Genomic DNA, 17,493 nt, shown 5'->3' on the forward strand with positions numbered 1-17,493 from the left:
GTTACAGGTATAATCTCTTGACTCACCCATATGACTCACCCATAAGTCTTTTTTTTTTTTTTTTTTTCTTTTTTGGTGAGACAGAGTCTTGCTCTGTCACCCAGGCTAGACTGGAATGCAGTGGTGGGATCTTGGCTCACTACAATCTCTGCCTCCTGGGTTCAAACAATTCTCCTGCCTTAGCCTCCAGAGTAGCTGGGATTACAGGCGTGTACCACCTTATCCAGCTAATTTTTTTATATTTTTAGTAGAGATGGAGTTTCACTGCATTGGCCAGGCTGGTCTTGAACTCTTGAGCTCAAGTGGTCTGTCCACCTTGGCCTCCCAAAGTGCTAGGATTACAAGCGTGAGCCACCACACCTTGCCCCATAACTCTTTATCCACGGTCTTCTAACCCATCTTACTGATTGCTTGCCTCTCTCTCTTTCCACTGCAGATATCTCAAACTCTTTTATTTTTTGGTCAATTGATTTGCTACTCCTCAACTCATCCTGAAGGCATAGGTCCTCCTCCCCTCCCAGCAAGAGGTTATCTGCATAATATCACCACTCCTCATGGGCATTCTCCTTTTTCTGGACCCTCTTTATGTTGTCTCTGCATCTTATTGTTTGATCCGGTCTATTAATTCTGGTTCAATTTTAAGTTAAAATCCTATAATGGAAAAAAAATGTGTTTCCAGCGGTAGCAGAGAAGTTTATAATGAACTTGTATCTGGAAAGGACAATATTGCATTGTCTCCCCTCTCACATATATGCCCACATCTTATCATGGACTCCTTTGAGAATGTGACTTAAGCTATGTAACCTCTCCCCAGAAAACACTATGTGTGTGTGTGTGTGTGTGTGTGTGTGTGTGTGTGTGTGTGAAATATTTCATATAGGGTTCAAGGAGTTCATGAACCCTCAGAAGGCTATCTGTATGCTGTATCCATCAGAGTTCTTAGTTTTAAGCAACTGAAGTTGACCGGATGATTTAACCAGAAATAGGAATTTACTGAATCATAATAGTTCCCAGAACTCCTGGGAAAGCTGAAGAATCGGCATATGAAAAGGATAGGTCCTACAGTTACACAGTTGACCTTTTAAACTCCAAATTGTTTAAGCAGAAAATCTGTCTTTAATGCCATTTATCACTCACATTTTATTTTACCTGTGTTTCACTTGGAACTAGAGAGTGAGGGTTTAAGTGTTTAGAATCAGATATATTGGGCATGAAAATGATGGTGTGTAGACACACACACCTCGTAGATAACTACATAACTACATAATTTGCTCATTTAACTTTAGGAAGTATATTAGTAAGGCATAGGCTAAAATGATATAACAAAGACATTCATAAACACAGTGGCTGAAATTAGATTGAAGTTTATTTCTCACCTCACAGGTGGGCAAGTCGCCCAGGGCGGGTAGGTAGCTCTGCTTCATGAGTTCATTCAGAGACCCAGGTTCCTGTTATATTGTTTCTCCTTACTGTATGATGTTGTCTTTTCTGCATGATTGAAGCTTACTCAGCTGTCCCTCAGCATGCCAACCTGTAGGAAGGACCAAAGAGAGGAAAGGGAAGACATTAAGCAAGCGACACAGGTTGCACATATCAGTTCTGCATATATTCATTGGTCACATGGCCACAACTAGTTACAAAGAAGGCTCAGAAATACAGTCTCACCCTGGGTAGCCATGTCTCCAGCTAAAAGTCATTTACTGTGGTAGATATAAAGAATGGATCTGGGATTATAATCAACAGAGTGCAGGAAGTGAAGATGGCTGAATAGAATGCTTCAGAGTTCTTTAGATCTAATTTTTAAGTGAATTTTTCCCTATTACCTTATATATATATTTTACCATATTTATATTATTTTTATATTTTTTATCTCATATATATATATATATATATATATATTTTACCATAGAGCCATTAGAAAAGACAGATAAGTAAAAATGGAAAAAGTAAAAATCATCAACTACCCAGCCACCTCAAAATGCCAACTGTTAATTTGAGGAAGTGTCCTGTTATATTTTCTATACATGTATAGTATGTGTTTTTAAAATAAAAATCTCAATCTTATTGTACCTTTTGTTTTGTAGCCTGCTTTTTTTGCCCTAATGTAAGTTTGTAAATTAGAACTCATGGTTGAAAATGACAGAAGCCCAAATCAAACTGACTTAAACAAAAACTAGAAATTTTTGGTTCACATAAATAAAAAGTCCAAGGATAGAGTCTAGCTTTAGACATGGCTGGATCCAAATGATCAAATAACACCAATAATCTATTTTTCTCTATTTCTAAATTCTGTTTTCCTTTGTGATGCCATCATCTCAGGTAGTCTCTCAGTGTGGTAGCAGAAAGGCCATTAACAGCTCCAAGTTTACTTTTTGTCAGCTTAGCAAGCTCAATGGAAAGAAAGTGACACTTTTCCAAGAGGGTGATCAAACATCATGAAGTTGACTCTGATTGGTCTTGTTTGGGTCCTGTGCCCACCTGAACCAATTGTTATTGCCAGGAGATACAATACTCTTATTGGCCAGGCCTCATTGGCTTCTACACCTCTGACCATTCCCTGTAGACTGAGGCAGGGAATGTGTGGTTTCTGAAAAAGTAAAGATGGGTTTTATTACCGTAAGAAGGAATGCTGGATAGGCAAAAACAATGTCCACTAAATAGCTCTCTAGGCCATTAAATATTCTGTATCTTTTCAAATGGCTCCATCATTCTTCCGTGTTTGGATTGTCCTTTTGTTTATTTAACCAGTATTCTATTTTTTTTTGAATGTAGATTGTTTCTAGTATTTCTCTATTAGAAACAACCTGTGAGAAACCCTCCCTGTAGCTAGATCTCTGTACATATTGATGATTCTTTCTTTTGGACAAAATCCTAAGGATGTTCACATTTGAGGGGTTTTGATTTGTATTTTCAAAGTCATTTCAGGAACATTTCTATTTTAATTCTCATCAGCATTGTATAAAAATGTCCATTTCCCTTCCCCTTCATACTGGTTATTATTTAAGAAAATTGGATTCTTATAAACAGCATTTAACTCTCTTCACCACAGATATTCTGGCACTATCCCAGGAGAAGAATGCCCTATAAATTTCCAAATCAAAATATATTTCTCTTGAGGAGGGAAAGGGTGAAGACGTCCATTTTCCTTAGCTCTTACTATTTCTCTTTACACAACTGCCTTGTCTCCTCTTCTTCCTCACCCATCTAAATGTCAAGACATATTTCAATTCGCACCTACTACTTGTTGACTTTCTAAACACTAGCCCATACTGATCTTCGCCTTTTCTGTATTCTAATAGCAATTATACTCCAATTAAAGATGCACAAGATGATCAATTGGAGTAATGGTTAAAAATATATATAAAAACTTCTGTTTACATTTTGTCTTTTAAATTTCTATTTTTGTCTGTATATTATATAAAAATTGTACAATGGCATCTATATCTTTTATAAATTAGTAAATATATATTTGGGCACATGCTTAAAAGTATACTGAAAAGGATATGTATCAAATGTAGAGACTGCTAGCCTATACCTTGCACCTTGTAGTTTTCAATATTTGTAAAAGATGACAAAAGATTCGTAATATAGTAAGCACACTTCTGCAAAAACATGAGTTCCGAATGCCACAAACTAGGAGTAAATCACTTCCCTAGAGAGTGAGCCAAACAGACTCTTTACAGTTTCAAAAGAGCTTTTTTTCCTACTCATAATCATAGACAGTATAACTTTTATAAATTAATTTGTAAAACTTCTTTTGAAAAATTACTCCGTTAAGAAATTCTAGTGTAAATTCTGGCGATAAAAGTAAAAGGATCTAAATAGTTTATAATAAAAAGGTGTATTGGTCATGGTGAATATTGTGTGAGCACATGTACATGTAAGCACATGTAAAATCTGGGGAATTACAAGGGTTAGAGTTGCTAATTCACTTTTTCCAGATATGGAGCTTGACTCTTCAAATTCCAAGTCCCTTCACTAGGGAATAATATCTTTCTTAGCATTCCCCCAGTTTCTAACTGGTGCAATGCAGAGTAGTTGCTCTGTGAATAGTTAGTGACTTGTTTCTATTTGATACTTGCCTCTTTTCTATGTTTAGGCATTTTTCTGACTTTAAAATTCATTGCCTACTGCAGAGAAAGACATAAGCTACAAATTAAATGTTTCCGTGTAGACTAGAAATATTCAGCAATGTATTCATCACAGTGAAAGTCTAATATAAAAGATTTGAATGATCTTATGTAATTTTTTGAAATGTGATTTACTATCTTAGTGGTATCATATAAGTAAAACTAAGCAGAGATGTTAGATGTATTTCCTCTGTTGTTATGTAAAAGATCAAGTAGAAATCAGAGAGAAATATATTTTAAATGCTTCAGGAATGGCCTATTCCTGGATATTTGTGTTGTGGGTTAGGATGTTTACTAAAAGCCATTTTAAATAAGAAGTATGAAATTTAGTTATGAAAAATGATAATACCAGGGATCATTTTTTTAAAAAAGACAACCATCCAAACAACATTATATAAAGACAAAAGACTATAATTACAGGCCTTCCCATTGGCCACTGAAAAGTAGGGTTCTACTAACAGTAGCTTTCCTTGATTGTGTACTAATCTGCCCTAGGGCTGTGCATGCATTATATCATTTAATAATCCTCTCTTGAGGGATCCCCTAAAAGACAGCACTATGTATTATTTCTGTTGTGCTGTTAAAGAAAGTAAGCCTTAGAGAAGTTAAATAACTTGTCCAGAATTATACCTAGTGAGTGACAGAGTGAGAGTTGAACCCAGGTCTATAGGACTCTAGACCAGCACTGCACAATGGAACTTTCAGCATTGATGGAAATGTTCCGTATCTGTACCATCCTATTTGGTAGCCACCAGCCCCGAGAGACTGTTGAACACTTGAAATACGACTAGTCCAACTAAAGAACTGAATTAAAAATTTTTATTTAAATTAAAAGAGCCGGCCGGGCGCGGTGGCTCACGCCTGTAATCCCAGCACTTTGGGAGGCCGAGGCGGGCGGATCACAAGGTCAGGAGATCGAGACCACGGTGAAACCCCGTCTCTACTAAAAATACAAAAAATTAGCCGGGCGCGGTTGTGGGCGCCTGTAGTCCCAGCTACTCGGGAGGCTGAGGCAGGAGAATGGCGTGAACCCGGGAGGCGGAGCTTGCAGTGAGCCGAGATCGCGCCACTGCACTCCAGCCTGGGCGACAGAGCGAGACTCCGTCTCAAAAAAAAAAAAAAAAATTAAAAGAGCCTCATGGGGCTAGTGGCTACTGTATTGGACAGCACAGCTCTAGAACTTCCTAAAATGGGCTTAATCGCTCACCAATACCTCCTTAATTCTCTTTTCCTATTACATGCTAAACAAAAGATGTAATAGGAGAAAAAAGAGTAAGGAAGTCTTACCAGAGGTGCTTACCAGAGGCTGAGGGTGGGGAGTGCGAAAGAGAGACTTGGGTCAGTGTGCACAAAGTTACAATTAGGAGGAACAAGTTCTCATGTGCTAGAACACAGGAAGGTGACTATGGTTAATAGCTAAAAGAGAGGGCTTTAAATAGCTAAAAGAGAGGGCTCTACATGTTTTTCACCATAAAGAATGGATAAATATTAAAGGTAATGAATTTGTTAATTACCCTGATTTTAGCAGTTCACCACATATACACGTATCAAAACTTCACATTATACCCTATAAATATATACAATTGTTATTTGTCAATAATATTGAAAATAAAATTATTTTTAAAATATGATGTTCAAATCTCACCTCAGACCTATTGAATCAGTCTCAGGGTATGAGGCCTTGAACACTGAGACTGAAATGCTCCCCGGTTATCCTGACTTGTTTCAGCATGTGAACCAAAATACTCTGAAAGTTCTTGACGAGAAAATTATTAACTGGGCATATGCCAACATCAGAAGTAGCCTATAATAACAATGATGATAGTATTACAAAGTTCCATTGTTCTTTCAGAACTTTAACATTGATTAGCATCTGTGTTAGTTGATGGCAGTTCATCACTCAAGAAACATTCAACTAATTTATTTGTTTAATCATTACTTATAATTTGATATGAAGTACAAGAAATGTGATACAAAATATAGGAGCCTTAAGAAAGAAGTACTTGATTTATTTACTTGTTCTTGAATTTATGGCTTATAAAAATTAGATACTATAATTTTTTCCCCTCCTCAGGTCACTAATGCTCTTATAATCATTTGTCAGTATTTTAACAGTATAAAACTTTATCAAAAAATATTTTAAATATTCTTTTTTTTTTTTTTTTTTTGAGATGGAGTCTCGCTCTGTCGCCGAGGCTGGAGTACAGTGGCGTGATCTCAGTTCACTGTAACCTCCACCTCCTGGGTTCAAACGATTCTCCTGCCTCAGTCCCCCAAGTAGCGGGACTACAGGCGTGTACCACCATGCCCAGCTAAATTTTTTTTTTTTTTTGTATTTTTAGTAGAGACAGGATTTCACCATATTAGCCAGGATGGCCTCAATCTCCTGACTTTGTGATCCACCCACCTCAGCCTCCCAGAGTGCTGGGATTACAGGCGTGAGCCACTGCAAAATCTTCAAATTATTATTCATCAAAACCACTATTATTTTTTTGCTTATGTTATGCTGTCTCCTAAATTTTAAAATAGTTTCTAATTCTCATTTATTTGTATAAACAATATGTAATTACATACTATTCAACCCATTTTTATAATAACGATCTTAAATGTGAAGTCGAGTATTACTTGACTTGAATTTTCCAAGTCATTACACCAGTAATATTCATAGTGTACAACACATCCTTTCTAGACAATATACGTTTGACTTCTGTTGTCATTACTGACAATTATCTTCCAAGGGCATTTATCTGATGCCCATGTTTGTATGGTACTGAAAATACATCAGACTCGGAGGATTTAGGAAAGAATATTTATCAGTTAAGGCATTGTTAACTTCTAAAACAGATAAATCTTAGTTCAATGTGAATGTTCTTGCTTTAGTGATCTTTTGTGTATTTTACTTCTTCCTTTTTCTAAGTCTTCAGTCCTCTCCCTTCAACCTATGGATAGAGAAAGAAAATACGGAAAAGCCATACCTGTTCTTAGCCACTTTAAGGTGAACTGTGTGATGTAATAGTTCATTTCCATAAGAACACACCTATTTGCAAGAGGGGCTGGGAAATGTAGTTTAGCTATATTCTCAGGGGGAAAAAGGGATGTTTTGGTGAACACATAGCAGTTTCTGTGATAGCCCTATCTCTGCCATGAATGAACTCTGACTCTTGGCAAGGCACTTAATCTCCTTGGCTTCAGTTCCCTTTACTTTAAAAGTAAGAAATATGATGACTTTTTCTTTTTTGATAAGGTTATTAGTTATATTAACAAGATTATCTTAAGATATAGTGGGACTTGATTCAACAAAGCATATATCACAACCATAATATCCTTAAAAGAAGATCTGATGAGAAATGAGAACTAAGTTATGGCACAGTCAGTGGTTTTACAGTTAATTGCATAACCAACCGACTTTAATTACTTGATTTAAGTGATCCTGGAGAGGAGAACTGGGGGTAAGAGTGAGGAGGAATGTGTGCTCAGGACTTCATTCTTAGTCCTAACCTTTTCGCTTTTTCACAGTTTTTATCAGTAAATCATATGAAAATGGAACATAAGGCCGGGTGCAGTGGCTCATGCCTGTAATCCCAGCACTTTGGGAGGCTGAGGCAGGCAGATCTCCTGAGGTCAGGAGTTCAAGACCAGCCTGACCAACATGGAGAAACCCCATCTCTACTAAAAATACAAAAGTAGCCGGGCATGGTGGTGCATGCTTGTAATCTCAGCTACTTAGGAGGCTGAGGCAGGAGAATTGCTTGAACCCAGGAAGTGGAGGTTGCGGTGAGCCGAGATCACACCATTGCACTCCATTCTGGGCAACAAGAGTGAAATTCCATTAAAAAAAAAGAAGGAAGGAAGGAAGGAAGGAAGGAAGGAAGGAAGGAAGGAAGGAAGGAAGGAAGGAAGGAAAGAAAGAAAACAGAACATAGAACTCAGAACTCATACTCTTCAAATTATAATTTAGAAATTTCAAATGATTTTTTAGACAGCTGTATTAGGCTATCAAATTCTTTCAACCTGTAATATAAGTTATAGATTACCTGGGCTTTTGAGGACTGGACAGAGAACCAAAAGAATTATTTATAACACTGTTTTTATGACAATATATTTTTTAATGAACTTGACTTGAATTTGTATCTCCAAAATAATTTAATTGCCTTTCTGCCTTCAAAGATGAGTTATCGCTTATATCCTTAAATACAAGGTTAGGAGATACGGTTATCAATATGAATATAGCTCGCTCTTTTTCAGCAGAGACATTGGCTTTAGCAGACAAAAGACCTTACAAAAAGATACTACAAAGAATATGTGTAGCAATTAATAGTTTAAATTCACTTACAGTGTTTACAGGAATCATAACTTAAGGCATCATTGATTTTTAAGAGACTAAAATGAATGATTATACATTAATATTGATAGGTAGCATGATTTCTTCTATTACATTTGAAGGCTTTCAAAGGACTTAATAGCAAAGATCTTTTTAATGTGACAGTGATATTTCAAAATGTGTATTTTTTTTCTTTTCAGGACTTCCAATAGTAGTCAGACATTATCATCCTGTCATACTATGGAGCCATGTTCATCAGATGAATTTTTCCAAGCCCTTAATCATGCTGAACAAACATTTAAAAAAATGGAAAACTATTTGAGACATAAACAGTTGTGCGATGTAATTTTGGTCGCTGGTGATCGCAGAATTCCAGCTCACAGGTAGTTGTTTTCTATATTTCTGTATGTGTTAAGTATTTCCTCGGTAATTTAGATATGTGTATTTTGGTAACCTACTTCAATTGACTATTATGTTTTGGGGAAGGGGAATTTCCATCTTCATGGAATTTCCATCAAGAAAACAGTGCATATGAAATTATTACATGTTTGGTGATCCTAAAAGGGTCATTGTCCTGCCGCAGAAGCACAATAACAAAACATACTAGTTTCAGATAAGTTGGTACTGTTTGGTATAGACTTCAGCTACTATAAGAAGCTTTTGTGTGATATTCTACCTATTAAATACTTTAAGTAAACTCAATGGCAGTTAAAGCCTGTGGATTTAGAAGAAAAGCTGGTGAAGTGGAGTAGCACAAAGTCTTAAGAGTTTTTAAAATAGACATATCTATCCCAATTTCTGTTTGCTGATTTCCAAGAAGTATGAAAAGCAGTGCTAGGGAAAAAAAGCCTTTACTACAAATTACATATTATTTCTTGAAGTAAGAAAAGGAAAAGAACTGTTTAATAAAAAATAATTCATTTTCTTATAATTCTGTATTCAGTTGTTCATTGTTAATCACCACTATGATTCTCAAAGTGAGATAACATTGGGAAAAGCCTTCTAGACATTGGCTTAGGCAAAGACTTCATGACCAAGAACCCAAAAGCAAATGCAACAAAAACAAAGATAAATAGATGGGACTTAATTAAACTAAAAAACTTCTGCACAGCAAAAGAAAGTCTGTGAGTTAACAGACAACCCACAGAGAGTGAGAAAATCTTCACAATCTATACATCCAACAAAGGACTAATATCCAGAATCTACCAAAAAGCTCAAATCAGAAAAGAAACAAAAACAAAAACAGTCCCATCAAAAAGTGGGCTAAGGACATGAATAGATAGTTCTCAAAAGAAGATACACAAATGGCCAACAAACATATGAAAACGTGGTTAACGTCACTAATGATCGGGGAGTGCAAATCAGAACCACAATGCAATACCACCTTACTCTTGCAAGAATGGCCACGGTCATAAAATCAAAAAATAATCAATGTGGCATAGATATTGCTGAAAAGGGAACACTTTTACACTGTTGGCAGGAATGCACACTAGTACAAACACTACAGAAAACAGTGGAGATTCCTTAAAGAACTAAAAGTAAAAAAAAAAAAAAACAAAAAAAAAACAACTAAAAGTAGATCTACCAATTGATCCAGCAATACCAGCTATCAATTGAGAGGAAAAGAAGTTATCAAAAAGATATTTGCACACAGGTTTATAGCAGCACAGTTTTCAATTGCAAAAATATAGAACCAGCCCAAATGCCTATCAATCAACGAGTGGATAAAGAGTGGACATATATCATGGAATACTACTCACCCATAAAAAGGAATGAAATAATGGGATTCTCAGCAACCTGGATGGAACTGGGGACTTAAGTGAAGTAACTCAAGAATGGAAAACCAAACATCATATGTTCTCACTCATAAGTGGGGGCTAAGCTATGAGGATGCAAAGGCATAAGAATGATACAGTGAGGCCAGGCGTGATGGCTCACATCTGTAATCCCAGCACTTTGGGAGGCTGAGGCAGGTGGATCACGAGGTCAGAAGTTCAAGACCAGCCTGATCAAGATGGTGAAACACCATCTTTACTAAAAATACAAAAATTAGCCAGGCGTGGTGGCAGGTGCCTGTAATCCCAACTACTCAGGAGGCCGAGGCAGGAGAATTGCTTGAACCCAGACGATGGAGGTTGCAGTGAACTGAGATCATGCCACTGCACTCTAGCCTGGGCGACAGAGTGAGACTTTGTCTCAAAAAAAAAAAAAAAAAAAAAAGAATGATACAATGGGCCAAGCATGGTGGCTCAGGACCTGTAATCCTAGCACTTTGGAAGGCTGAGGTGGATCACTTGAGGCCAGGAGTTCCAGACCAGCCTGGCCAACATGGCAAAGCCCCATCTCTACTAAAAATACAAAAACTAGACAGGCGTAGTGGCGTGAACCTGTAGTCCCAGCCACTTGGGAGGCTGAGTTATGAGTATTGCTTGATTCTGGGAGGCAGAGGATGCAGTGAGCCAAGATCATGCCACTGCACTCCAGCCTGGGCGACAGAGTGAGACTCTGTCTCCCCCGCCCCCCCAAAAAAAAGAATGATACAATGGACTTTGGGGACTTAGGGGATAGGGTGGGAGGGGAGTAAGGGATAAAAGACTACACATTGGGTACAGTGTACTCTGCTTGGGGGATGGGTGCACCAAAATCTCAGAAATTACCACTAAAGAACTATTCATGTAACAAAACACCACCCATTGCCCAAAAACCTATTGAAATAAAAAAAAAATAAAAAACTTTCCGAAGTGGAAATAAAATCATTAGGAAGAATTGGCTTGGTATTACAGTTTTCAGTGACTCAATTAGCATTCATTTATTGAGATACTACTATACACTGTGACAGAAAGTCCAGGTTATGAACATGGGTTTGTTAGAAAAGCTGTTTCAACCTGAATTTCATAGAAGCACCTCAAATTCTGTATTTCCAAAACTGAACTCATTACCTTACCTGCCATGCTTGTGTGAGCCATCAACATCTCACTTAGATGACTGATGCAAAAGCCTCCCAACTGGTCTCCCTGCCTCCACTCTTTGCCCCTACATTCTGTTTTAACATAGCTACCTGGGTGATCCTTTAAAGTGGAACACAGATTCAGTCATTTATTTGATTGAATCTTTCATTGACTCCTCATGTCACTGGGTGTGAAAGATGAAGTACATGCAATGGCGTATGCGATCCAGCCTGCCGTATCGCTCTAGTATTGTCCTATTGGTCTCTGTCTTGCTCAGTCAGCATCAGCCACTCAACCTCTTGTAGTTCCTTGCATGTGCCTGGCATGCTGCTCCTGCCTTTGGATTTTTGCACTATTTCTTCTGCCTGAAGGCTATTCCCAGTTACCTGCATGACCAAATCCTAAACCTCCTTCAGATCTTTTCCTATGTCACTTTCCAGTGAGACCACCTATTTAAACTCACCACCCTTTCCCCATTTGCCTTTGCCCTACTTTTTTTCCCCTTAGCACTTATCACCTCTTAATATACTATAGAATTTACTTCTGCTGATCATTGTCTCCCTACCCTCTAAATGTAAGACTCCACAAGGGAAGGGATCTTTTGTCTTATTTTGTACCCTGATGTATCTCAAGTATCTAGAACAGTACCCAGTACTTATTGGACACACATCAGTATTTGTTCATTGAATGAATGAATGAATGAATGAATAGGCAATTTTCTGAAGAAGCAACTGGTGGCCAATAAGCATTTGGAAAACCTCACTAGCGATCAGATAAATGAAAATTGAAACAACAATGAGATGGCATTTAACACTACATAGATAGCCAAAAATTTTAACATCTGATAATATTATGGGGAAAATGTTAGTCTTATACAGTGCTGGTGGGGTCTAAATTGGTACCTTACTTTGGCAAATCTTATGACTCAGCAATGCCACTCCTGGGGAGGTAAGAAAATGGAATTAGAGAGGGACCCAATGATTATCTGTATCATAATCCTTATTACTTTTAAAAATGAAAATATTTATTTAAAATCTATTTAAGTGTGCTGACATGGAAATGTCTTCAAGACATTATCCAGTGAAAAAATGCCTGTTTCAAAAATAAGGCCGGGTGCCTTGACTCATGCCTATAATCCCAGCTCTTTGGGAGGCCCAGGCGGGCTGATCACTTAAGGCCAGGAGTTCAAGACCAACCTGGCCATCATGGCAAAACTCCGTCTCTACTAAAAATAAAAAACTTAGCTGGACGTGGTGGCCATCTCTGTAATCCCAGCTACTGGAGAGGCCAAGGCAGGAGAATTGCTTGAACCTGGGAAACAGAGGTTGCAGTGAGCTGAGATCACAGCACTCCAGCCTAGGAGACAGAATGAGACTCTGTCTCAAAAAAAAAAAAAAATTATAATTTAAATGTATTATATATGACCATCAAAAACTTAGAGACATAGCTAATATATTTTATAATTGTATTATAAAAAATATAGTTGTATAGTGTTATTACAACATAATTTTTAACAAAATGCAGACTAAGATAATAATAGACTATTATAAAAGTTTAAAACTTGCTAGCAAAAACCATTTTCAAATGTCTCCTATATATTCACTACTCTATAATTAAATTTTTTTAAAATGGCTTACTTTATTTTCAAAAGTGATAAGCAAACAATAACTTTTACATTTTTTCCTTTATATAGTTGATTTGATGCTATGGGCTTGTAGCTTGTTTTCTGGATGTTATAAAGCATGATTTGAGTAGTGAGCTGGTAAAGCATTCACCTCAGCAGAAAATTTGGTAATGGTAATTTATTATTCAAAGGAAGGAACTAGAGCATAAAGCAATTTGTCAAGCTTAAAACGCATTTCCTAGTACCATGCACTATGAGTAACAAATAAAAAAAGAAGCAGCAGCATTTATTAATGAACATCAACTTGAATGTGGTCATTGATTTTTTTTTTCCTAATGTGTTCTCAGATTGGTGCTCTCCTCTGTCTCAGACTATTTTGCTGCCATGTTTACTAATGATGTCAGAGAAGCAAGACAAGAAGAAATAAAAATGGAAGGTGTAGAACCAAATTCATTGTGGTCCTTGATCCAGTATGCTTATACAGGTAACAAGTCTGAAAATGTAAATTAAAACCTCTTAGATTTATGTTGTATTATTAGATTTCGGATTTCTGTTTTTAGAAAGCATGCCATAGCTAACAGTTAAGTCTGCCATTGTCATCACTACCCTTTTGTATTTAACCTGGTGATAAATTAAAATCTCCATATTAAAACCTTTAAAATTGTTATCATAATTAAGTTTTTGAATGGCCCTTTAAAATGTTAATATAAAAATTAAATTAATTATGTAGTGTCAGATTTTTACATTTAAAATTTGAGAGTTGGCCAGATGCAGTGGCTTACACCTGTAAACCCCAGCACTTCGGGAAGCTGAGGCGGGACAGATGATCGCTTGAGCCCAGGATTTCAATGCTGCAGTGAGCCATTGGTTACACCACTGCACTCCAGCCTGGGCAATAGAAAAGACCCTGTCTCAAAAAAAAAAAAAAAAAAAAATTGAGAGTTACACAGGTATATAGTAGATGTAAGTTACTAACTAATGTATCATTTAAAAATTCTGAAAATAAGCCATTAGTTTTTATTTTAGTAGATGTCTCAAGGAGCTAATAATTTTTCTCCATTTAGTCCTTTTTTTCATTTTGGGATGTCTTAAACCATGTAGGTCTGTAATGCATGTAATGAGCTCTTACATGGAACCACCACAGTTAACATCAGTTATTTTATAAAATAAGGTTAATGTAGTTCCATAGCTAATGGAATTTCTTTTTATCATTAAGGCCGCCTTGAATTAAAAGAAGATAATATTGAGTGCCTGTTATCTACAGCTTGCCTTCTTCAGCTTTCACAGGTTGTAGAAGCATGCTGTAAGTTTTTAATGAAACAGCTTCATCCATCCAACTGTCTTGGAATTCGTTCTTTTGCTGATGCCCAAGGTTGTACAGATTTGCATAAAGTGGCTCACAATTATACTATGGTATGTATTTTTTGAAAGTATACTCCAAATGCATATTTCTTATTGTTGCAGGCTTATCTACATGTTACTGTTTTCCCATGGCTCTGCCACATGTCTTGAGATTGAGTTTCATTGCCTAGTGTGTCATATTTTCATTGAGTTATAATGGGAAAGCACTGAGTAATACTTCTCCTGGGTGTATGAATCAAGCCCTAAAGCAGTCCCTGGGAAACAGAACAGTGGCCTAGGCCTGTTCCATTAAGATTTTTAGATTTGCTGCTTTTAAAAATAGGACTCTCCCCAAACATTTTACTTTGCTGCACATGGATGAATTTCAGGATTGTATTCACTGATAGAAATTTCACTGATAGAAATTGGTGACAGAGGTTGCAGCATATTGGTAGAGGATGAATGGGAGGCTTTTTGTTAAGGATAAATCTGACTATGTATAAAGTATTTACAGCCATGTATAATGATGTTTTTATTCATTATAGCAAATTATGTGCTCAATAAATCATAGAGGAGGTTCTGATTCAGTAGCCTGAAGGATAATAAAACGAAATAATCTGTACAAACCCCCATGATAGAAGTGTACCTGTATAGCAAATCTTCACATGTACCCCTGAACTTAAAAGTTAAAAAATGGGTTGACCTAGGAGAGTAAGAAAATAAGGTCATGTTGAGAGCATAGTGTTAGGACCACCCTGTATGGTCTTAACAGTAGAGGGGTGCAGGCAAGGGAGGGTGCATGGGTTTTTGAGGAATGTTCATGTTGCCACACTGTAACAGTTAGTTCTTCACACCTGAGCAATGACTAAAAACTGTTGCTTTAAATGCTTCAGTTTAGGACAATACAGTTTCTAAGAGAAGAAAAAATGTGAACATTCACATACATGTGTACAGTTGTGGATATTACTGATTTTATCAGCATTTAGGAAATGTTATTTTGCCTACCCTCTCCTTCATCGTTCCATTGAGTTGGGTTATGCAAAGATTGAGAGTGCTTTAGGAATCTTTAATTAGAGAAATAGAGATTTGGAAAAATTTTAAGAATAGGTATTTACAAACTATTGGGAAGATCAGTTCTGTCTACTTCTTGAGCTTGGTGTGAGGATTAGATGAGTTAATAGAAGTTTAGCCGTCAGAACATTGATTGGCATGTCATATATCCAGTCAGTGAGTCTCATTCCATTGTTGTCATCATCATTATATAGATTTCCTATCCAACACAATAGAAATTTATGAGAGGGAACAAAAGCACTCACAAAACCACAGCCTTTATGATTGGTTTTCCTCCCTGTGGTGTAATCATTTTCTCAGGAATGTTTCTTGTTTATGATAGTCACAGAGCCTCAACTGGAAAAATAAGAGATTGTACAACAGGACAATAATATATAGCCCTAGTGTGCTATTATGTTGACGTTTTAAAAATTAAGTCCATTGAAATGTTTTTTTCCCTCAGTCTTTATCTTTCTTTGTAGATTCTCATTTTAACCATACACCTGCGATTTCAACTACTTTTTTGAATGAGATGAATATAAAGTTGGATTTTTTTCTTCATAATCAGTTTATAATTTGAATAATCATCTTTTTTCTAGGAAGGAGTTTTATTCAGGTGAAAACATTTGTATGCATTTAGGTCACTCCTGTTGTTTACAGTAGAGGCACGCTTGCTGCTTTAAGGCTTACACAGAAATTAAATTTAAATTAGCTGGATGTTTTTAAAGCTATTTTCATAGCCAATTAGTTGTGGTAGATTTTTTTTCTCAAGGCCATTATTTAACATTATTCAGTTTTAACAGAGACATGAAATTGAATTCTAATAACAATAAGTAATTTAGAGGCAGATTGTCTGATTTGAATTGTTGCTATGGGAACCAAATGAAAATGTATTGCAAAATTCAATCTTCAATTTAAATAAATCCCTCCATAATTTCATTTGCTTAAAAACTATTCCAAAGGGGGAAAGGGCACAGTGCTAGCAAGTGTTTGGTAGCATGATAGTTGTGTGTATTTTAATATGGATTTAAAATATACAGCATAATACCACGCCAGTGAGTCCAATCAGTGAATGGTGCATGGACTGGGGATGTTCACTGATCCTGCACGAATACAAGTGGTAAAGGATGAGGAGTCCTCCCCAGGATCCATGAATCTGGAAACCTGTTTTCTCATTCTCCCTGCCACTGAACATGACCTGGAGCAAGTCATATAACCTCTAAAAAAGTCTTAAGACTGGTTTTATCATTACAACTATTTTTTGTCATTTCAAATTTATGACACAAATAAAAACATTTAATTTTAAAACTTAAAATTGTCTTTCTCAATCTAGAAGACTTATAAAAAACGTTGAGATCTGCTAAAGTAGCTGCTTCAAAACCAAATTAATACCTTTGAAAAATACTTTGTATTCAACCTTGATTGAGTTCAGTAGTATTTCATAAGTTGTTGAAAAACTCAATTTTCACTTAATGTAAATTATACTACAATGGAATGGGCATTATTCTGAAATAGATATATCAACAAATAATTTGTCAAGTGAATATTTACATGATAGTCCTTTTGTTACTGATGAAATCCAGTTAATGCCATTTGAAAGTATGGCATAGTCATACCAATGTATATATCTGTCGATTATACTTTATATGTTTAAGGAATTGGAAATACATGTTATTATTTCAGTTTCTTCACAGTCTCACCTAACATTTTATCATAAGTATCTTTCCATGTAGCTACATGATCTTTGTCTTTGAAATTTTTAATGCTTATTTAATATACAGCTCCCCATAACTGAACATGTAGGCTATTTTCCATTTTTTACCACTGTAAATAATAATACAGAGAAGTATTGTTAGGTATTCAGCTTTGTTTTTTGCTTACAAATTATTTATTAAGGTTTAAATTACAAATGGGATAACTGGGTTGAGAGTTTCAACATTTTTGTAGCTCTTGCTATGTGTTACTAAAAGAATGTCAGTATGCAATTCAATAGAACCTTTTGCTTGGAGCCATTCTAGCATTGAAGTTTTATTAAAATATGTTTCTGAAATGATGATCCATCATTTAAAATAGACTCAT

General features: G+C 36.2%; 1 protein-coding gene across 10 annotated transcripts in view; it reads left to right on the top strand.

The window, feature by feature from the left end:
• The window catches only part of KLHL5 (kelch like family member 5), a 78,185-nt gene that overhangs the window by 22,990 nt on the left and 37,702 nt on the right, over positions 1-17,493 (top strand). For all 10 annotated transcript variants that reach the window (XR_006698176.2, XR_012434788.1, XR_012434786.1 and 7 more), the window contains 3 exons: positions 8,652-8,834; positions 13,371-13,507; positions 14,240-14,436. Coding sequence is in view for 6 of the 10 variants with exons in the window: in XM_005554689.4 (XP_005554746.1) it covers positions 8,652-8,834; positions 13,371-13,507; positions 14,240-14,436 (517 nt within the window). In the remaining 4 variants the exon portion in view is untranslated. The remainder of the gene's footprint in view (positions 1-8,651; positions 8,835-13,370; positions 13,508-14,239; positions 14,437-17,493) is intronic.

This window comes from Macaca fascicularis, chromosome 5 (genome assembly GCF_037993035.2).
Source record: "Macaca fascicularis isolate 582-1 chromosome 5, T2T-MFA8v1.1".
NCBI classification, from domain to species: Eukaryota; Metazoa; Chordata; class Mammalia; order Primates; family Cercopithecidae; genus Macaca; species Macaca fascicularis.